The 25,220-nt window shown below is 33.8% G+C and overlaps 2 protein-coding genes across 3 annotated transcripts in view; one reads left to right on the top strand and one right to left on the bottom strand.

Moving 5' to 3' along the window:
• Positions 1–2,214: 2,214 nt before the first annotated feature.
• LOC136847639 (glutamate receptor-like) lies at positions 2,215–15,887 on the bottom strand. The gene is made up of 8 exons (XM_067119359.1): positions 15,662–15,887; positions 10,314–10,479; positions 9,420–9,658; positions 7,204–7,388; positions 6,228–6,458; positions 5,166–5,344; positions 3,531–3,705; positions 2,215–2,718 (listed from the first exon to the last, which is right to left on the bottom strand). Exons 1-8 carry the CDS (start codon positions 15,858–15,860, stop codon positions 2,587–2,589), a joined length of 1,506 nt encoding a protein of 501 aa, XP_066975460.1. The 5' UTR covers positions 15,861–15,887; the 3' UTR covers positions 2,215–2,586.
• Positions 11,883–25,220, top strand: part of LOC136847642 (uncharacterized) — a 298,736-nt gene continuing 285,398 nt past the window's right edge. The window contains exons 1-2 of one of the 2 annotated variants that reach the window (XM_067119374.1): positions 12,127–12,630; positions 17,914–18,073. The gene's annotated coding sequence lies outside the window, so the exon portion shown is untranslated. Of the gene's footprint in view, positions 12,631–17,913; positions 18,074–25,220 lie in introns of both variants that reach the window. The other variant, XM_067119383.1, reaches the window with a different exon arrangement.

The raw sequence follows: 25,220 nt of genomic DNA, 5'->3' as shown, positions 1-25,220 counted from the left end.
GATATCTGCATATTAAGATTTTATTTTGTTTACTCTTTTTTGTGTATGTAAGTTTTCTTTGCTATGACAGTAAAGTAATTATAATATTCAATTTCTTGTCATTCACGATTATAATTTCAATAGATTGTTATCTACAAGCCTATCAATTTACCTAGATCTTATGCATGCGTGAGCATACAAAGGGTATATGTAAAGTTAACATATACATCTTTGCAAGTGTATCTATTTGTATTAACAGAAACGGAGACAAAATTTCATGCAAGACTCCACTATTGTTAATGTCTGTAGTTAATTTACGTCTAACCACTTTTATTTATGATTCGTGTTAGATTCACTGAGACTGTTTTGTGGCTAAAGTTATCTAACACTATCGTGTTGTTAGTTCTTATTTTCAAACAAATTACAATACATGGAAATTATGATAAGACATTTTAAGTACTTGAAGATGACTACCGTATTAGACGGTATAAGTTTAGAAAGAAATTTGAACCAGAATTTCTTGTTAGCATTCCTTTTGCTCTGAAGATGTTTTCTTTTGTCAGTTGTGGTTGTTATTTAAGAACCTTTTCACTCTGAAACACTTCTAAACCGAGAGCGTATTAAGAGAAACATCAACGGACGCTACCCACTCAAACTTGAAATTCCCAAATTCACTGAAATTTATATTACCATTTTTTCGAGGCCCATAATCTAATGTGTTTCTGTTTGCATATGAAAAGTTTTTTTTGGACATTTGGGCCAGTATTGTTTTTTGTTATTGTTATTATTGTATCAATATTATGGCTATCACTGTAAATGCTTAGTTTTGATAATTTGTCTATTTCTCATCAACATTAAAGTGGTTCTAATTTTCTGTTCTCTCTATCAGATGAATGCTCGCTACAACATATACGAAATATTTATGTGTCTATGATCATTCAATCCACAACAGGTTTTCGGTCTAAGTGACTGGCGGTAGCAAATAAATAATGTTTATTCTGCCAGTTGATGGAAAGAATAAAGTTGAGTATACCTTAGTTTAACAGCTCTCCTAGAGGCTGGTCGAAGGATTAGACTTTTTACGTGGCTAAAAAACCAATTGGGGACCAACAGTTTACTTTGGAATCCGAACCACATTATAGCGAAATGAATTTCTATCACCAGAAATAAATTCCTGTGATTCTTCATTGGGCGCCGGGGACTCGAACTCGGCCTAGCAGAGTGCTAGTCGACAACTCTACCAACTCGTCCAACGAGGAACTAATGGAAAGAATAAGTTGATCCTGGTGGTTACACGGACCCAAGGACCATTTGCTTTTTGTTTCTTTTTGCATAACGAGAGATACCATTATAGATAATATATATATATATATATATATATATATATATATATATATATATATATATATATATATATATATATATATATACAACAAATTCTGTTGATCACGTGCCTTATTACTATGAATTGTAATAACCACAAAGACCTGCTATCACCTTTATTTCCCAACAGGTTCGGATAGCCTTTGTGCTGAATGTCTTTCGAAATTCACACGGGGATAGAAAGCTCTTCGTTGGGTAGGTCGGTAGAGCTGTGGACTGGGACTCGATGGGCCGGAGTTCGATTCCCCGGCCGGCTGATGAAGAGTTAGAGGAATTTATTTCTGGTGATAGAAATTCATTTCTCGCTATAATGTGGTTCGGATTCCACAATAAAGCTGTAGGTCCCGTTGCTAAGTAACCAATTGGTTCTTAGCCACGTAAAATAAGTCTAATCCTTCGGGCCAGCCCTAGGAGAGCTGTTAATCAGCTCAGTGGTCTGGTAAAACTAAGGTATACTTAACACGGGGATAGATGAAGAAGTCTTCAAAAAAATCGCGGTGAAACGAAACAGGAAGGGCGTCAGTAACGGTCTTACACGTTATGAGAAACAAAAAGGGGGTTCCTAAGCTTCATATCTTTATATGTGTTGCAGTGAAGGTTTTCTTGTTCCGCTTATATTGATTTTTCTTATTCAAGCGTTGTTCGTGCGAACTGCCTTACTGATTTTGTATATTTCTGGGTTACTAGAAGAAAAATTAGAGCCATAGCTGCTAAACAGAAGAGATAAAACAACACTCACCAAGATACTGAAGTATAAAGAAATTAAATACCAAACACATTCAAGGATCTTAGACAACCGAAGACATAAAGTATTCGCTTATTGGTAAGTGAAAAACCGTTGCTTAAGTCATATGTATTCAGGTGCCTTTGATGCTACGTTTATTGAATTTTATCACTTCTTTCTACAAGGAAAACACAAAGATTTCGCGATTGTGGTCTTCTGCGCGTTAAACGGGTCGATATCCTTGGAGAATGATCTCGATGTATGGTAAGTGTTAGGTTTTCAAACTAGCGCCGATTTTACGCTTCGTTCTAAAGTAAAATGCAGGATGAGTCGAGCTGATGCCGTTAAATCTTGAATCTTATGAAAGAGACGGATCTGAGGTTTTGGTTATTCATACACATGGGAGCGTTTGCAGCTTGCATGGCTAAGAGAATGTGTATGTGTATGTGTATGTCTGATCCGTTCATAGTGGATAACGGCGATATAACGCAGAATATTCCTCAGTTTCTGTTGAGATATCCAATGCAGTTTTCTAACGTCAGTGTAAAAATGGCGACGATATACCCGATGAGCAAGATGTAGAAGCATCCTTGCAAATGGTTCAGACTTAGTACTTCCTCGGCTTGCGACTCCTGTAAGGATAATACACGAAATGAAGCTTTTTTGATTGAACAGAACTTAGTGAGACTGATCACCCTTTTTATCGAGGTTTATTGCTATGATTCTTGAAATCGTTTTATTTTAATAATAATAATAGCTAATCTTGTAATGCCTATAGTGCACCGCGGGAGGATTATAGGAGGATCCTTTTATCCTGTATATATATATATAAGTAGTTATTTCTCATACCTTAGTAATAATAATGAAGATGAAGCAATTTTTTATCGTTATAATTACTAGGAAGATAATAATCTTGTTATTATCTTCCTAGTAATTGTAACGATATAAAATTGCTTCACCGTCATTATTATTACTAACGTATGAGAAACAATTACTTTCATATATATACAAGATAAAAGGGTCCTCCTATAATCCTCCTGCGGTGCGCTGTAGGTATTACTCAAGGTTCTTTGCACCGTGCCTTCGGCCCCTAGCTGCAACCCCTTTCATTTCTTTACTGTACCTCCTTTCATATTCTCTTTCTCCATCTTATTTTTCAACCCTCTCCTAACAATTGATTCATAGTGCAACTGCGGGTTTCCTCTAGTGCAAACATTTACTGTCAGAGGTTTTCCTCCTGTTACACCTTCAAACATTTTACTGTCAATTTCCATTTCAGCACTGAATGACCTCATAGGTCTTGGTCTTTGGCCTAAATTCTATATTCAGTACAATATAATCCATCTTTTAAGGGTCTTTTTATCCAGCATTATTATTATTATTATTATTATTATTATTATTATTATTATTATTATTATTATATTATTATTATAAAGACACACACCTCTCCACTAAAGCCAGCAGCATCAAACCTCAAACGCCCTTCCTTTTGCTTGATATCTCTCCTTATCTGCCTGGCTTTGGTGCTGATGACGTCATTCATCCAATAGTCAAAAAGGCCCATCTCGGTAAGTCGGGTCCTCATCCTCGTCAGGGCTTCTGTGAATATGGCGCCTCTCCTGTTGTGGAAGAACGAGTGATTGTAAGAATGATAAGGTTATGGGACAATAAAACACCTCTTCTCTGGTAATTAGTGGGAATTGTAACAGTAGTGAGACAGTGATAACACCCCTTCTGCGCTGAGTAATGCTGTAATTGTAAGAATTTCTTAGAATATCTGTAGTGAGTAAAAAAAAATTATAAGTTATACGAACAGAAAATGATAGGGAACCTCTTCTGTGGCGGGTAATGAGGCATTTTAAAAGCAGCAAGGACAGAATACAACAGGACAGATCGTTCTTGATTAGGTTGTGAGAAAATCGTAGGAATATCGGAGAATTAATTCTTCCTGTGGCAGGTGATACGGAGTTGTAAGAACAGTAAGGATTTTCTAAGCTCGAGCACCTGTTCTGTAGTATATGTTGGAAGAAATGTAAGAGCAACAATAATATGATATAAAAGACATTCTCTTAGAAAGAGGTCATAAGGGATTTTTATAACCGTAATATTAAATTGCCAAGCCTCTCCATTGGTGAGCAAATGAACTTATGATGGGATAACTGAGGAAATTGTAGAAGCAGTAAGGATACGGAAGTAGAGGGACCCAACCTCATGTGTATTGGTCCCGTATGGGGCTAGTGCCGTCAGTGCACCTCATGTGCTGCACTGTAGGCATTACTTAAGGTTCTTTGCCCAGTGCCTTCGGCCCATAGCTGCAGCCCCTTTCGTTCCTTTTACTGTACCTCCTTTCATATTCCCTTTCCTCCATCTTACTTTCCAGCCTCTCCTAACAATTGATTCATAGTGCAACTGCGAGGTTTTCCAACTGTTACTCCTTTCAAGCCTTTTACTGTCAATTTCCGGTTCAGCGCTGAATGATTTCAAAGGCCCAAGTGCTTGACATTTGGACTTAATTCTATATTCAGTTCAACTGAACTCACATGTTTTCGATAACGGAATGATAAAATAGCAATTATTGTACGAATATAATATAAATCACCTATTAAGTGGCGAGCGAAAGGAAATTTATGAGAATGATTACCATATGATACGAGACGTCTTGTGCAGTGAATTGTGAGGAAATACATAAATAAACAGATGAGTGGGACGTAAGATTTATAGGCCGGCATTGAAATAGACAAATACTCGGGGCCGGTGCTAGGAATTGCGGGGCCCAGTTAGGAGATTATAGAAATTAAGACGATGTTTTTATGTCTCATATAAAAATGATTGTACAAGTGAAAATTTCTGTTAATATAGTGTGCATAATAATGTGAGGAATAATACTTCCTCATTCTTCAGTTCATGTTTTCTGTAGGTGTTTATTCCTCTTAGAATACAGAAAAGGCTTCAAAGGTAGCTCTGGCGCGGTCCCCAATTTGATCAAATTGGTCAAATAGGCTTAAAACCGGCCCTACAAATACTCGAGCATCTGATAAAATATAAGATAGATAACCACTTTACAAGCATAGCATCTCACCTGGTACCCCAAACGCTGCCAGCGCTGGTGGGATACTGCGTCTGGCTGAAATGGAGAGGCGTGTAGCCAAGGCTGCTTGTGTACTGGGAAGCGATGACATGTCTCATAGAAGTCTTGGAGCTGAAGAACGCATGGTGACCTTTCATGACCTTGGCCATGTGGTAATCAAGGGTGTCGAACTAGTAAGGAAGTCTGAATTAGTTATTAAGAATAGCAAGGAAAAAACCAGTTGAATTTTCAAGCTAAGAGAGGTTTAGAATTAATTCTTCAATTCTTCTTTAGTCGTGCTAGTAACGAAGAGATAATTTCTATTGAATTTTCTCTTTACTAAACAAGATAGAATTCATCACTTCAAATTGTAAAGCAACATAGAGTATGATCTATTTTGCAAATCGGGAAGGAAGAAAACGTAGAATTAACACTTCAAGTTATAACATCAAGGAGGAGAGAACAGAACTGATTCTTCAAACTAGTAAAGAAAAAATAATTGACTCCATTCTTCAAATCTGGTACTGATCGGTCGCAAAAGCGGTTATCCAAGTTTACATCATTCGTTAGGAAATATTACACGCAATGAGGACATAATGCGTTCTTAGTACGATTCTGGTATCGGTTTAGCTTGCGATAAGACGTTTAAGTCTTTTGATAACGTATCTTATAGATAACAAGAAAATATTGCGGTTAAGAACAAAATTGGGATAATAAGGAAAACCTCTTACACTGCTTATTTAACCTCTTACTCTGAATTTCGGTTGCCAGTTTGTAACGTAGAGACGCCTACAAAGCGTATAATATTCCTTTGTAACTCAAGCATGGAACCACTCCAACCTCGTACATAGGAAACCATATAGATTTATATATATGCATATATATATATAATATATATATATATATATATATATATACAATATATATATACATATATATATATATATATATATATATATATATATATATACATATACATATACATATATATATATATATATATATATGCTCTCTCTCAGAGAGAGAGAGAGAGATAAGGAGAGAAAGGGAGAGACTCCTGTAAGCCAAGCCCACCTCTAATTTGGAATAGAATTCCCTGGTGACAGGATCCAGACTGGAATTGAAGAACAGAACCTCAGTCCCGTAGAGCGGTTCGCTGCCCCACGTAACCCCGCGGGAGTCGACCAAGTCCTGGAAGCTGTTGATCGGCGGAGGATAGACTCGCACCGTCAGGTGTGCGACCAAGGACGATTTGTAGGCCGAAGTCACGATCACGGAGAATATCCCTAGACACAAGGCCATCATCTGGAAGACGGTGACAGAAGATGTCCGTGGTGACATATGGAGAAAAATCCCGTACTATGAGCTTAAGAATAAGGATATTCTTTTGAATTCAAAGGATGTTATTATTATTATTATTATTATTATTATTATTATTATTATTATTATTATGAATCTGCTCTCAAATGAGGCGAAAATAAAAGAAGTAAAGTTAAAAGTGGAACATCGAGTTGGCAACGGATGATAATTAAAAAAATTGAATCACTAAATGGTATGAAGGAAAATATAGGTGACGTCGGCGATGTCAGAATGATGGAATGAAATCGTGTGATAAGCATTAAGTACAGCAAATTCTGAATGTATAACCGAAACTACTAAGCCCAATGAAGAATGGGGAGTGATGTTATTAAATTTAAGGAAACGAGCGAAAGCAGTCAGAATAAAAAGAAACACCTAAGCTCGGAAATTTCATCTGTACCTTAAATGATAAAAAGTTAGGCTGAAAATGGCGCATTTAGTAACTGAAAATATGTTTACAGTACATTAATAACTTCCTCTCAGTGAATTTGATTATTCAAAGAGAATAAACATTCACTTCATCAATTCTCCGGTAAATCATTTTAAATACACCTATCAAAAGCAGTCTTAATTTAACATTAACCTCCTCCGCTCTTTCATCTTTGAGATCTTCCCCTTTCCTACCCTCTTCTAACAACAAAACTTCAGGTCAGTAACACAAATGTTGCTGAATCAAAAGCCATTCCATTACCCTGGTGGTGAAATTGACCGGGAGAATCAGATCAGGACTGGCGAGTAGGACTTCGCTGGTGTAGAGTAAAGCAGTGGAGACGCTGAGCCCGTGATCGCCAGAAATCCAAGTCCAGACGAGTGTGAACAACCACAGTGTGAATCCCATGATCACGACGCTAACGAAAACGGCGATCCACAGCTCTCCTGGGCGGTACGAGAAACGGAAGTTAATTTCGTGATGTTACGGGGTATTACTGAAAAAAACTTGACTTTGAAGTATCCTTCATAAGTGAAATGATTAGGCTGAGATCAAAAGAACACTCCTGGCGTCTTATTCATTTAAGCATCCTACCAACAACACTTACCTTTGTGCATACGCCCATTCTGGTATAAGGTATGCTTGATCTAAACCAGTGGTTCTCAAATTTATTGGTATCGTTACCCCCGGCAGTGGTGTGACGGATCACCATTACCCCTACCCCATTCCTCCTCGGTTATGTGAGGTTATAATATAAAGGAAAGAAAAATATTGGAACGCTTAATTTCTAATGCATTTTATAAGTAAGAAATTAATTTTACTTTTACTCAAGTCTTAAGAAATACAGAATTTAGATTTTAGAATCTAACATCTAATTTCTGGAGACAGTGGGGAGTGCTCAGAAACCAACAAAATTATCTCCTGATGTTTCACTTGCTTATATCACGAAGAATCTTCACGGCATTCTTATTTTCTTTCGGGACTGAAGAAAACAAATGCTGGGGGGATAACTTGCATAATTATGATAAAATTAATCTCTTTACTTCTGTATTATTAATTAATTAATTAACTATTTGTTCATTTATTTATTATTATTATTTGTAGATTTACTGAATTTTACTCCAAAGAACTATTACGTTTAGAAAGTTCCTCGTTACCCCCAAGAAACGGCTTCATTACCCCCACGGGGGTAATTATCCCCTCAGTTTGAGAACAACTAATCTAAACCAACCAATCTCCAGCAGACAGGAGAGAATGAGGCTACTTGGGGACGCTCAATAAAGAGTGATATTGCGTAACTGACATGAAAATTATTTAGATAAGAAACAGTCCTTTATGAATAAAATCGTTGTATATGCATGCACAAATGGAGAGAGAGAGAGAGAGAGAGAGAGAGAGAGAGAGAGAGAGAGACAAGTAATGTTCAAAATCGATCTTATGAAATATTGCGTATGAATTCTTAGTAAGTTCAAATGCATAGTTGGTTTATGGCCGAACTAGTAGAAGAAAGAAAATGATGAAATTTCAACATATGTCTGAAAAAAGCCTTCAATAAAGAAGCGGTTGAAATGAAACTAAAAGGTATCTTCCATTTGTTTATTAAATATTTACGATGCACTTACTAAATCATAATTTTCAAGTTCACTTTCACAGTTTTCATTCAGTAAGATTTCTGCTACTGACTTCAGACCATAATCACCAGAACTACGATTATAAAGAAATATATTATTATAATAATTACTATTATCATTATTATTATTATTTTATAACAATGACCATTATCATACTCCCAGACTATTACCGTTTTTCTTATTTTTCCTCAAAGTCCATCATTACTATTCCTATAATTCCAACACTACCATTCCTTCTGTTCCAGACTTTGGAATTCCCCTTCCGTCCGTTCTTCTTCTGTTTTCTAATCTCCTTCAAGATTTAACCTTTTAAATATGGACTGTACAATGCGCTATTTATCTTTTATTCTTTTCTACCTTTATGTCTTTTTGCCTAGTTCTTCATTGGAGGGGTGGGTAGAGCCCTCGGCTAGCACGCTGTTGGCCCAGCGTTCGACTCTCCGACCGACCAATGAAGAATTAGAGGAATTATTTCTGGTGATAGAAATTCATTTTCTCGTCATAATGTGGTTCGGATTCCACAATAAGCTGCAGGTGCCGTTGCTAGGTAATCCGTTGGTTCTTAGCCAATAAAATAATCATCCTTCGGGCCAGCCCTAGGAGGCTGTTAATCAGCTCAGTGGTCTGGTTAAACTAAGATATACTTAACTTGTCTTTTTGCCTTAAGATGTAGACATGACAAAACATTTCAATTTCCACGGAATCAGTCTCTATAAAGAATGAATGAATGACTAAGGCTACTAGACGACAAAGCCGTCTGAATGCTCGCCTAGTAAACATTCGCACACGTAAACCTTGCAATAACTAAGAAAGTTATCGCTGGCTTCATTTTCTCCAACACTTTACCTGTGAAAGGCTTCACCAAAGACAGGTACTGCGTCAGAGGCTGGAGCTTGAGGGAAATGATCACCCACCGGTCGTTGATGTAGATGCTCGAGAAATCCATGACCTGGGCTCTCGAGTAAACGAGGCCAAGAAGAAGGGAGAAGTCGGCCCTGTTGTGCTGCAGGTCTCCCACGATCCCTGTCCAGTTGCCATCTTGGTCGAGACCCCACTCGCCGTCCGAAGACTCACGAGTGATGTACCTAATAATAATAATAATAATAATAATAATAATAATAATAATAATAATAATAGTTTTAGCATAACAACATATGATAAATTAATTTATGCTGAAAATCATTTATGCTAAAGAGGTTGAAAAGGCCACAGTGAATTTTTCTTCAAACAATAAGATCTTCGTAGGCGAAATCACTTTTCCAAAGAAGGAAATTTAGAAGTTTTCCTTAAATTACAGGAAGATGGAATTTAATAAATTAGCATTTTCATGTAAATGAGCATGCACGCGTGTGAATAATTAGGCAAGTAAATTTCTTGAGATTTTTAATTCGAACACCTCAAATACTCGTCAGCTAAACCCAGATGGGATAGGATCAAGCCATTGAAGACAAGAAAGAATTGTAAGTGAAGGTGAAAACACACAGCATTTATGAAGAAAGCATTTATATATATATATATATATATACATATATGTATATATATATATATATTTATATATATATACACAAACACACACACACACACACACACACACATATATATATATATATATATATATATATATATATATATATATAACATATTAAATATACCAAAAAAGTCTATAGAAGGAAAACCTTTATGCTTCTGGTGAAAATTGCCTACCAGGATCATCATTATTATTATATATAAAAATCTTACTTGAAATTGAGTGCGGAAGAAATTGCCACGAGAATTCGTTTGTCGAGGCAATCGGTGAGCGTGATGGTCGTTCCAGGCCGATTGCTGTCAGGTATATAATCCATTATGGGGACGAAGCTGAGACCCACGATGGTAAAAGTGTGGCCCATGAAGTTTCTCGTCTGGTCTAAGAATGAGGAAGGATGTTTAAGCGAAACTATTTGATCACGCTGACCACCTACCTATACACACTATATATATATGTACACACAATATACATATATGTACATATATATATATATATATATATATATATATATATATATATACATAAATATATATGTGTATATATATACATACATAAATAGGTATGTGTATATATATATGTATATATATATATATATATATATATATATATATATATATATATATATATATATATATATATATATATATATATAATATATTACGTGTGCGTGCGTACACGTGGTTTCTGTGTGGAAATAACAGTACATAAGCAAAACTGCAGAAAGTTTACTACAGTATTAAAGGCCGCAAGTTACGTTCAGGTATACCTGCGCAGGTCTGCCTGTACAGGCAGAACTGTGCAGGCATATCCTACCACTAACGACAGTTTTTTGCTCAGTTCTCCATATCAGCCATGGTGTCAACAGACAACGTTCTCGGTCAATAAGTGGATTGCAAATAGCAACAAAAATAATAAACTAAAAAAAAAGACGTTCAGTGGAGTGGCTGTTATTCATTATTAACATATGATGTTACAATGAATAAACACACATAATCTACTGTTGCTTTATTTTGTTCCACTGCTGTGGTGAATATGATTTAGTTTTCATTTTAAAACTAAATACAGGTGATGCATAATCATAAACAGACTCAGATAGGCCTATTCATGTTTTACATTACTTCGCTGTTTTGAATATTTATTCTAACTTAAAAACTGATATATGTGGTTTATTTGCCTTGAATAAACATGCATGCAATAACACTGTCTTTGTTAGCAGCTGAATCACTCACATTTAGTTTTTCGACTAATTTTAAAGCATGCAATTTTACCATTCTGTTATGAGTCTTTGAATTTTACTTGCCGAAGACAAACATATTCTTCTTGTCAAGAATGATGCTGGCACTTTCAGCCTTCATAATACACTATTTTTCTGTGGAAAAATTATAAATATATATTAATTTTACATCCACATCAATTATTGACAAATAAATAAATACGAGAAATCAACATTTCGGCTATAAACTCTTTTAAATTTAATTAAGCCACTTTATGTTGCTGATGAGAGCGGGTTCTCCTGTCACCTAGACGGTAAGAGAACTTAGCTAAAAAGGTGGCCTCCCACTGTAACGTTCAGGCTCGCCTGCACAGGTCGTTTCGACGCAGATATATCAATCGAGATGAACTATTTGCTAAGGTCGAAAAAACTGTGCAGGTTGTTCACATTAACGTTCAGGTGTGCCTGCACAGTTCGATTGTACAGGCAAACCTCGACAGGTATACCTGAACGTTTGTGGCGGCCTTTAGGAAGTCACCCAATTTACTGGATGGGAAACAGGTACCAAGAGAGTTGTAAAATTCAATTATGTGTTCATCAACACAAATTCTAAGTAGAAGGTAATAAGTTTAACGGTCAACAGAGGTTGGGAGTTGATTCTATGTGTTGGAGTCAAATGGGAAGAAAAGGAGTCCAATTAAAAATTTCCGCTTTCACGTATCCGCTAAACAATTTTGGTGGCCTTGAAACGTCACCAGATTACTTCCTATCATTCGTTGCCTGATTCCACCAATCAATGGCTTAGCTAATGTTTTGGTTCGGAAAGCCCGCGTTGTGTATCTTTTAACTTGTGCTGATCAGTGTGTGATATATTTACGGTATTATTCTGTCATTACAAGACTAAATACGTAGATATATGAGCGTCATGTAATCCAGGAATGTTCTGCGTTAATAGACATTGAGAAAAAATACCGGCAAAGTACCGAATAACTGTATTTCATTCAAAGGTGAAAGTTTACCATAGATGGTCTCTTTGCCAAACATTTGTGATAACGTGAGTTAGCCTATGATTTTTAATTTTATGAAATGCAGGCTGTCAAGCAAAACACTGGAGCACTTCCGGTCATTCAGCGGTGAGGATAGTGAAAAGAGGAAGTTGGAATGGTTGGACAGCAAGGTAAAGAGATCAAGAATTTGAAGGAGATGAAGTGGCCTAGGGGCATCTGAAGGGGGAACTGTCGGAAAATCCCACCGTTGCATCAAGGAGTAATAGAGAAGTTGCACAGCAGTATTGAAGAAAGGAAGCTGGAATGGAGGTAAAGTAAGTCTATAAGAGGGTGCTTTTGGTTGGCCAAATGCCGGTAGTGCACCATGTTAGATGCTCTGCGGACGCTACTACCCTACGGGGAACGTGTTAGTGTGTTTATGTTATTTGTCTGTCAAAATATAGGCATAGCCTAGAAATGTGTGTTTCGCGCGATTGAGGAATGTTTTATGCTATATAAGGAAAAATGGAGGCCCAATACTGCAAAAATATAATATAGTTGAAAGGGTTAACCAAGTTTATCAAACACTGATTAATAGAAACGTTTTGACATCTACTGGCAAATGACACATAGCCTACTTCACTTGAGCGTGAATGTAGCACAGGCTAAGAGCAATTACGATCTCCGAGCATAAGATTTTTGCCACGTTGTTGGGGTACATATGCTTTAGAACTTGCCTGGTCATGTCAGTACTGTGCGATTTACACTCCCTCTGACAAAAGAATGAGAGAACAAATGCTGGGGAATAACACGAGAGAATAATAGTTGGTTAACTATTGGTTAATTGAGGAAATTCAACTTATTTTCTTATGGACATTGTTACATTAAATAACTAACCTAGCCCTTTATAGGATAAAGTTAGTCTGCGAGTTATAATATTTTCAGTTAGGCTTAGCTTTCCCTTATTACTTATTACCCTTTATTATCGTTACCCAGCTTCTTGTGAAATCGGCACCGAAGAAAAACATGGATATCCCTAAATGAACCTCCAAAAAATAGATTATTGAATTTCATGTAATTGGATTAACAAATATATTTTCAATCACGATAATCTTTTGCTGTATTTAGTACGAGAGAAGGGGGGAATGCATTCTTGAACGTAGGCCTATAGTGATTTTACCTCACACCAGCCTTGCCCACTGTAATATCAGTCAGTGTCAACAAGATAATAGAACGATACTCAAAGCCAGAGCCCGCCGGTGGTTGAACTTTGTTTTTCTTTTATAAACTGCTGATTTGACAAGAGGCAGAAACTAATTTAAAAAACCGTAAGAAATGAGGTGCTCATTTTGTAGTATCACTGGGGGAAACTAAAATCATGAGACTGTGCATTGTGAATGCTTAGCTTAATTAGATTAACCTGTTGTAGCCTTTCTGTTCTCACATAGGGTAAATAAATGGATAACATTTTTTTTTTTTAAAGAAAATATTATATAACTTTTTTACACATGGTTTCCATAAAATATAACCCGGCTTTGTTAATAGCGAGATGTTTAATGTTTTCCCGCCTTAATTTTAAAGAGCTACTGTTGCACTACCCTTTCTGCCCAGTGCACCTTAGGCCTATCCCACTTTATTCCTATGATTGTAACGAAGGTTATTATTGAGATCAATATGGAAGAAAAACAAGAACAAGTATGCAATATTCGGGTTACATAGGAACTTTGTGAGTTTTGACCGAGTCATTCGTGTCATTTTTTCCCATGTTTTGTAGTTTCACTTATGACATAATGACATAAAAAAAAAATTACGAAGAAAGAGACGTAACTGAAATACGTATTGTAAACATCGGTAGTATGAGCGGGTGTATACTTTAAGTAATGGGACAACGCCCATGTAGTGACTCGGGTCTGTAGTACTGTTTCTTATATAAGTAGGTTAGTTAAAAAAAATGCTTATAACTGTCGCTATTAAAAAATGTTGTACAGGCAAGTCTTTTGTCATATTTTAATTAGTTTCATGAATTTTAAAGGGTATTTGCATAATATAGCCTATACTGCCTATATATATATATATATATATATATATATATATATATATATATATATATATATATATATATATATACGTATTATATACTGTATATATATGCATATATATATATATTATAATATATTTATATATATATATATATATATATAGGGTATATATATATATATATATATATATATATATATATATATATATATATATATATATATATATATATATATATAACATTAGATTAGATGAGATGACAGTGCAGACTGCCACACTGGAATAAAATCGACAGCAGTTCAGTTGCAGCTGAAGCTCAGAATACAAACGTTAACTTAAGATTCCCGCGGTCGCCTTCTTTTCTGGTTGTTTGTGTAGTATCTCTCACTCATAATTAATTTTCATATCATAGCAGCTCTGGTTTATCTGTAATGACTCAAAAGGACATATTTGCTATTAAAGTTATTTTTGTATTTATTTTTTTGTGAATTTTCTCATGTAAATGAGCGCATTGGTACATCCGATTAAGATGGAATTGAATGTGCATTGAAGACAAAACTTCAATACCAGGGTCAACTGACACTGACTGTACTCGGTATTACGCCCTCGCGTATACGGATAAGGACGATTTGGATAAATGAAACTACTCTTTGTCATGTCGAGATAATTACAGTTGTCCTTCAGAGCACGGAATTGAACATATTTTTTCTTATGGCTTGGAGAATTAGAATCAGTATATTATATTACAAAGAAACTATTTCTATGTTAGTCATAGAGAATAAGTACAATAGGATAAATAGAGAGAGAGAGAGAGAGAGAGAGAGAGAGAGAGAGAGAGAGAGAGAGAGAGAGAAAAAAAAGAAACGTTGGAATTGGAATTGAAATATAAAATTTAGGCCAAAGGCCAAGCTCTGGGACCTATGAGGTCGTTCAGGGCTGAAAGAGGAATTGAGGGTAAAGAAGGTTTTAAAGGAGTAACAGGAGGAAAACCTCGCAATTGCACTAGGAAACAGTTGTTAGGAGAGGCTGGAAATCAAATGGAAGAAAAGGGACACTGCAAAGTACGTTTCAAATGATGCCTACATTTCACTGCGTGAGGTGCACTGATAGCACTAACCCCCTAAGGGGGAGAGAAGGAGGGTAGGAAAAGTATTTTATTTTAACACACCGTACGTTTCTTAGCATGAATATCAAGTATAAAAAGAGTAAAAAGGTAACACAAACTGCTGAATCAAATGAAATGAACGGGTAGAAATTGGAAGATCTACAGTGTCTCTTCCTCTCAAGAACAGAACTTTTCGGAAGATCTTGGAAGAAAGGTTACCTTGAAAAAGCTGGACTTTTTGCGGCAATCCCTCTTCAAGATTCCAGTGTCCGTACGTCTTGATTCCTTGGTTTCCCATGTTGCAGTAAAAACATCGCCAGTAAGTTTTGGCTGATTTTGGCCAGCCTGAATAAAGGAAGAACGTATTAATGACATGTATAATATTTGTTTTGGTTGGAGCGAGAAAGGATACCTTCATATGAGTAACATTTTTTTGGTGACTATATTATCATTATCTTCTAAACTCATGAAATATTTAGTAATTTCTTATTTCTTACAAGTGGATTCTGTTATATCTAAGGTATTTTCTGTTATATCTAAGACTTATTTTATTTTGTGTTTGTGCATATTTAAGAAGTGTCTTGTGAAATTGACTTTGCATTGTAGAAAATTGAAGCTGAAATTCGTGTTACGTATGTTGTCATCAAATACTATCATAAATGCAGTAAGCGCAGACGCTACTACGAAAACCAACAATACGTAAAAGACGTACAAGAGAAGTTTTCCGTAATAACCTCGACTACTAAGAAATTCAATACTTAAAAACATAGTTTTCCGTAATAACCTCACCGAGTACCGGTTTACAGACAGGTGAATAACATCGAGGGGACTTCAAATACCGAAGGGTGCCTTCGTCGACGGCCAAATAGAGAGTATGGTGCGTATTGCGAAGCGTCGAATGCAAAAGGGCTTCCTCCTCTTCTCCCTGCCTCCCTACAAACACGACCACCGTGTTGGGTTGAAGCCACAGGTCGATCGATTCTAGGATGCTGGGAGAAAAAGAATTTTCAGTGTTATAACTGTTTTTAAGGCCGTATCACTGATCGTGGTTTTTTGTCACCAGTTTGCCGTGTAAATCAATCAACAGTTTTAAGAATACTGCATTTAAAGTTGCTCATTATTCATCATTCACGCATTCAAACGTTCAGGAGTTTTTCTTGCATTTTGCAGTTTACTACTTAGTCTATGGAGAGAACTATGGAATTCATTTCAGTGAGAGAGGGAGGAATGTTTGAAACTTTACGAAAATTACAGTAATAATTAATACATTATTAAAGCGTGTAAGTACTTTTAACATTGCTGAAGCTTATGCTGTTTTCAGTGTTGTCTGATACTTTCAACGTTCTCAGTCCCGCCAACAATTGGCATCTTTTGAGAGAGAGAGAGAGAAAGACTTACTCAAGCACCGAATAGGCGTCAACCATCGTGACATCTAGGACAATTCCTCTACAGGTGTCCTTCGAGTCAGGCCACAGCCCTCTCAAGAAATCTAGACGAGGCCTTCGCTCCATACCCAAGAAGGAATTAGCTTCGACCACGACACTGGGATGGTACTTATCGAATAGTTCCCTGGTGTGCATAATGAATTATAAAATCTAACTTATTCCCCTTATTGGGTAAAATAATTTTCCTTTATGACTTGAAATATTACAGAAATCTAAGAACTGAGAGCGTTTTTTCTTTACATCAACAAAACAATAAATCCCGTACTTTACGAAAGGAAGAAGAAGAGAGTACCCCGAAGCCAATGTCAGCAAGTGGCAGCTGTTCAGATACTTCGACGTCACTTGTGCGACCATCCTCCCTAGCAGCCGACCAGCTTTGTTGTTTTGTTCGCTCACGTTCATATCTCTGTTTCCCATGAGGTTCGCTGCTGAAGATGTGCCGGTCGCCAGCGCAATTGCGGCTATTGTCATGATAAACAGCAGCGTCTCTGCTGGCCTGAGTTGAGGCCTTTGATGGTCCATGGTTGTCTAATAGTAGATTGAGCAAAAAAAAAAAAAAAAATGACAAGAGTCATAGTTTAAAGTTTCCTTTTAGAAACACATTATTTTACATGCTTTTCTTAATATACAAACATAAGAAATTAGCGACTGAATGCAAGGACAATGTAACAACAACGAATTTGAGAAGGCAACAAACATTCACATTAGTGTCCTCTACGCAACACCAAACAATCACGATATTTTTAAGACGTACCAAGCAGGTCATAATATGGTAGTCTTGAGAAGTTCATTCTAATTGTTTACTTTATTGATTGCTTGGGGAATCATTCCACTTGTGTAACAAAGTTATTAAACTAGCCTCTATTTCATGACTGTATAAATATGCTTTATATATGGCTGAAATGAATGATTGTTTTTTATATAACTTGACAAATTTACCATGTTATAATTATTATAAGGACCTAAAGCCAACGGCATTAATGAGCATTGGGTAAATGACTGATATGCAATGTTCCTCTTTTCCAGATTATGAAATTTTGAAATTGAATTCAGTGAGAATATTGGATAGATTTGGGAGATGATAGAAAGACAGACTCCTGGTAAAATCTTAATGCACTTGGTATTGAAGATCTGCTTCTTGACTGGTGTTATACATCAGAATCGAAAGGACCAACGAAATCAATGGGTGAGTAAACTTAAACCACTGTCAACCGTTTTTTTTTTTTTTGCTTCGTTGGGAGGGTGGCGGTGGGGGAGGGGGGGGATTAAGAGTCTTGAATACGATAGATGGTTGCAAAACCACGGAGAAAAAAAGCTGTAAATAAGCAGCGGGTAGTTGAAACAATAAGTGAAATAAATTATCAGAACGGAAAAAAAGTTGAGTTGGAGTGAACAGGAAAGCAAGAAAAATCAAACCTATGAAGCTAGATCATGTTACAGAAGATATGGATGAGTCGAATATTACAAAACGCATATGGCTACAGCGCTTTAGGTAGGTAAGTAATTTTGACACTTCAGATAATACATCCACCCCAAAATTAGCATCAGTTACATAACACATTATTATATAGAATCGATGTTGAAACCGCTCATAAACCCGAAATTTCTAACTTAGAAAGGAAGTTGATTAAGAACCTAACTAGCATTAACCAAATTGCGCACGTAAAAGGCACTTTCATCTAGAATTCAGAAAATATCCTTGGTGTTTATCGGTATGAAATCAATATCTAGCGGTCCATTCTTTTTAGGTATATAAATCAATATATATATATATATATATATATATATATATATATATATATATATATATATATATATATATATATATATATATATATATATATATAGTGTGTTTGTGTAATTACAGGTGAAAAAAATGAAAGACTGGATGTAGGTCCTTTGGTATGTGTGATAACTCACGTGTTAACGATTTATTTATCATATATGATTGTTATACTATATATTATATACATATATATAATATATATGTATATATATATATATATATATATATATATATATATATATATATATATATATATATATATATATATATATATATATATATATATATATATATATATGCATGCACAGACATTTAGGCAGAAATATTTAACTCACTGAGTGAAGTTTAGGTGTACTTTTGTCATATATGTGGTTCAACTATGTATATTTTGTTAGGATTTTACTGGTTTTGGAGAGAGAGAGAGAAAATACACATACAGACAACAGCAAGTATTAGTAGAAACAGCTACATTGATGTGAGAAATGTAAATAATTAGATGGGGGTGGGACGGTAACCACTGACAATTATATACATTAGAATTCATGTAAAATTGAAAGTTACTAGCTCACGTATTAGTTATTGCATACAAAATGATCTTTCACGAGACCGGTGGGATGTGCAACGCAAAGCGGCTACCTTATCCAGATGAGAGAAGAAAATATAAATTGTGAAAGGAAAAAGAGTGACTCCTGAACCACCAGGAAACAGCAGATCCATACTTGAAAAATGAAAAATTATAGCAGCATGGAGAACGGAGTCAAGGAGAGAATTCCAAACAAATGGAACCGAGCAATTCATGGGTCACTAATCTCCATACACTTAATATGGGGAATGACATTCAAAATTATACATTTACATACCAATGTTGGGCAGCGTTCCTTTTATTTGATTCCTTTTCTTTCAGCCTGACCTGGGCAAAATAATGACTTTAGGTTGACTTTCTAGGACTCAGCCTTTATATGAAACAACAAAGAGAACTGTTATTTATGCCCTAATGGGATCACTGAAAAGAGTAAAAATTCAAACAGGCAATGGTTACGTGGTCGTATGTTAGCTTGCGTTTTGATTCGTCGTATTCTGGAATGCCCCATTGTAGAATTGTGTATACAGGTAATATGTTTACAAATAAACTTTTGTAATTTTACATCTGACTAACAGAGGGCAGTCTCCTACCCATAGCTTTGGTTTAAATGTCTCGTCCATGTTTTCTTTATATTGGGTTTACTTAGGAAGAACGTAAAACGGGATTAAGTGTGACTCTTGGATTTGTTAGTGTAACAAGTGCCTCTGGATTTGCCAACTTAAAAAAGCAACCTCTTGGTAAGACTTTTAATTATTTCATATTAGTGTACTTCATCCATTTTTCATTTGATAGTCTGTTATAATTGGTTTTAGGTATTGGCACTAGTGATTGATTGAGAGTTGTTGGCCACATAGTGTTTTTGTAAATTGTTTCTGTACTATTTATGGTCACGTGATGTATTGTGAGGATATCATGAACTTGTTCATACTGAACTGGAAAATTATTTGTGTTTGCATACGTCTGATTTTCGTCATTAAAGGAAAATTATTTGTGTTTGGATATGTCTGATTTTCGTCGTTGAATTTTCGTAATTCTTAAGTAGCAAAGAGTAAATGGGATAATATAATTATTGTAAATTTTTTTTTATGGTGTATCATTCAAACTCAGCATTTAGCTCGTGAAGACAGAGTAATAAACAATAGAATTTTTGCTACAAAATCTGATCACTTTAATTTTGTTCCCATTTTAAGAGAAGCAGACACTCATAAATCATTTAAAAATCTTAACGCGTATATATATATATATATATATATATATATATATATATATACAGTATGTATATATATATATATATATATATATATATATATATATATATATATATATATATATATATATATTACAGATATTTTATCATATATGTATATATGTGTATGTATGTATGTATATATATTATATAAACCCATATACTGTGTATATATATATATATATATATATATATATATATATATATATATATATATATATATATATATATATATATATATATACACAGTATATATAGAGTGTTATTATAGTCCTTTCGACTTATAGTCCTTTTACTTAACAGACTGCTAAGTAAAAGGACTATAAGTCGAAACCTGCAGCACTCCATTGTTTCTCTTCCTTCGTGATTTGTCTTTATTTATACATTCATCACGTTCCATATTTTCATGATTCAGTTATATACACACATTAATATATATATATATATATATATATATATATATATATATATATTATATATATATTATATATATATATATATATATATATATATATATATATAATATATATATTATATATAATATATAATATATATATATATATATATATATATTATAATATATATATTAAACCTAATTGCAACAGATACAAGAAACAGTGAAAAGTTTCATTGTTGAAAAGTTTCAGTGTTAATAGAAGGTCTCATTTGTAATCACTGACGAGGTTTAAACGTAGCAAACGTACTGTTTATCTTGGAAGCCGTGCGTCTGGGTCTCTTCAGTATGGAATGAAATGGACTTCCTGAATGTGTTACCAGCATTTCACGAGATTATTTTCAGCCAAGTTTAAACATGAAATGAGCGTATATCTCACGTTTTTCGACTTAGTTACGCGTTTTGTGATTTGTTTTTGGGAAATATCTGATTTCGTACTCAAAGAATTTGATAGTGAAGGGGAACGTAAAAAAAGATTTCATATGTATATATACATGCATATTATATATATATATATATATATATATATATATATATATATATATATATATATATATACTGTATATACATTATATATGTATATATGATTATATATATATATATATATATATATATATATATATATATATATATATATATATATATATATACACACACATATATATGTAATATATATATTTACACACACATATATATATATATATTATATTATATTACATATATGCATGTATATCTATCTATCTATCTATCTATCTATCTATTATATCTATCTATCTATCTATATATATATATATATATATATATATATATATATATATATAGACATACATATAGCCTACATATGCATAGAAACACATGCAAAACCGCCGAACTGTTAACACAGTGAAAGTAATGAAAAATCTTTCACATAAATGACCAAGTACTGATGTACTCTGACATATTCCTTGTTTCATTAAAATCTAAGTTAATCTAAAATTCCATTCAAGTAAACATATGAAGACGAGATATTATACTTGGTTGTATCAAGTGTTTCTTGTTACCTGTGTCTTTCAAGTGTTTATTCCTCGACGTCTCCCGCAGTAGTAAAAGGAACACTTGTTTGTACCTGTAGAAATATTCTGGTCTCTCTCCACACGCGCGGATTAGCTGTGACGGAAGCAAACGTGATTTCTGATTGGTTGACACGAGGGGGGGGATATGAGAAAGTTTATTGGGTAAGAAACCTTAGTTATATACGTATGTTGATTGCGCTTCTTATGCAGATTTCAGATTGGTAATTGTAAGGTCGCTCTTTTAAATACGACACTTCACTATGGCATTTAAAGCTGTTACAGAAGTCCGCATTCATTTTGTTTGGCATTTACTTTGAGTAGTGATAGGTATTGAATTGAATTATCATTAGTATAAGAAATAAACAGTAGAAACAGTCATAATGATAGCAACAATAATGATGTATGCATTTGTATGTGTTTACATACATATATACATATATATCATTGGTACTGGTTTTACTACTATTAATATTACTAGTACTCCTTCTGTTAAATAGCTACGTATATATCATTGGTACTGGTTTTACTACTATTAATATTACTAGTACTCTTTCTGTTCAATAGCAGTATTAGCCTGTTGATGAAGATGTCTTCAACGATGACGTAAATGTTAAGAAAGTTACCGATCATACATGAATGAATTCAATCCAGAGTCTTTGGCTCATAAGGCAAATATTCACCATAATCCCCATTTGAGGGCCCATTGGCTTTAAGATGGAGAGCGAGTCAACCAAAGCTATTTTGTAAACAAAGAAAAATGAAAAAGAAACGATAAACACAACGGATCTGTTTTAGCATTTTTAAAATTTGTTCCCCTTTATTTGGATACTGACAAATTAATCTTCTAAATTGTGGTAGATTTAGGAGTCCGACATCAGAAACGAATATTTGCAGGTTGAGAAAAATTTATTAAAAGCGAACTCATTCTCAGTCTTCGGTTCATGAACGCCGTTGAACAATTAGGGAATACAAAGTCAGGATAAATATTACAAGCACAAACACACATATATATTGTATGTGTATATATATATATATATATATATATATATATATATATATATATATATATACTATATATATAAATATATTTATATATATATATACTCTACACATGGGAGAAAATTGTTTAATGAAAACAATCATCTATATTGCAATTAGTTCATGGTAGCAAAATTACCAATCACTTTAATCACAAGAATATCGAAAGGTTATATATCTGTTATATTAACTAACCAACGTCTCATATTTATTACTCTGAATAACTTTGACAATCTTGAAAGTAGAAGACTGAAGCTAATAGCAGCAATAACATTCTATCATTTTATTAGTCATTCAATATTTAAAATATCTTAGACGACTGGAAATTCTGTTCACATTTATTTCGGGTAATGGAAGTGCTGCATTGTCAAGTCATCATAAATCTGCCGAGATGGGACGCAATATATTGTTTTGTGTTAAAAAACAATGGATATTATTTTCTGTTGAAATGGTATCTTAGTGATTATATATAATGCATGTATATATATATATATATATATATATATATATATATATATATATATATATATATACATACAGTATATATACAGTATATATATATACAGTATATATATATATATATATATATATATATATATATATATATATATATATATATATATATGTATATTAATGTTTGCTTTTAAATTCCTTTCTCATATATTTTTTATTTCACTCCTCTCTTCCTCTTACTTCACAGATTTACTTGCACACACACGTACACGTTATTTATATATATATATATATATATATATATATATATATATATATATATATATATATATATATATATATATATAATATATATATATATATATATGTATACAATATATATATATATATATATACAATATATATACAATATATATATATATAATATATATATATATATATATATATATATATATATATATATATTATATACTGTATATATACACATGTATATATATTATATACTGCATATATAGGATATACACACACACACACACACACATATATATATATATATATATATATATATATATATGTATATATATATATATATATATATATATATATAAATAATGTGTGTATATGTATGTACATAGACTCTCTCTCAGCTCTCTCTCTCTCTCTCTCTCTGTGTATATATATGTATGTGTGTGTATACACGCATCTGTCAACTTAAAACTGAATTCTGAATTATTAAAGAAAAAAGCTATCCAATCATAATGCCACTAAAACCGTAAAATAGTAGTTCTTCCATTGAAATGGAAGTTCTAAAGTAAATTTCTCACAGCAAGCGGTCAAGATCATTTGTATTATTCAGGCTCACAAGAAAATGACAGTCATAAGGCGAAGGACTTAACCATAAAAGAGAATGAATGACTCAGATGATGAGAAGGCTGGCGCGAGACAAATGGATATTGGCAGTAAATTATGAATCTCTTGTAACCACCTTTGTAGGATACGTGGAAAAAATCGCATACTAGCGTAATATACGTACTTGACTATAAAATCTGTCATCGCGATACGCTTGGCTTATCTGTTTGGTTTTGTTTGTTTTAGTGGCAACGAAAATTTTTTCATCAGAACTCATTTAAGCTTCGTAGATAATGTTAGCCTTTCTAAAATTCTCGTCACGTCGTTCTCATTATTTTAGTAATCAGTGGTAGGTTTGCATTACAGTTGAGCGACGTCTTCTTAAGACCTTCAGCTATTATACAACTTTAAGAGTCTTGTTCCATCCCATTATCGAAGCTTATAAACCTTCATTTGTTAAGTAATTCGCAAAGAATCGTAACCATAACGAAAGTAAAATTGATAACTAAAAGAAAAAAAAATTAGAGGGAGAGGAAAACAAGAAAACTCTAAGGAACAAACCCTCCATGTTTCGATAGACGTTTCCCAATTCGTCAGCTAAATTGCTTTTCGCAACTAGCAGTCTTGCGACCTAGGGGCTCAAGAACTCAATTGTAGGCCTATTTACATGGAATTTAAAAGTAATTTATTAGGTAATAATTGATGGGACATAAGCATCTGTTTTTGAATTATATTTATATAAAATGTATTGTGTATATATATACAGTATATATATATATATATGTATATATATATAATATATATATATATGTAAATGCAGAAGGTATGATTTAATGGCTTAAGTTGGGCCACGTGTGTCTTAAATTTCAAAG

The sequence above is a fragment of the Macrobrachium rosenbergii genome, chromosome 2, assembly GCF_040412425.1.
Source record: "Macrobrachium rosenbergii isolate ZJJX-2024 chromosome 2, ASM4041242v1, whole genome shotgun sequence".
NCBI lineage: Eukaryota > Metazoa > Arthropoda > Malacostraca > Decapoda > Palaemonidae > Macrobrachium > Macrobrachium rosenbergii.
The sequence above is the reverse complement of the archived record's forward strand: the minus strand, read 5'-3'. Positions and strand labels throughout refer to the sequence as shown.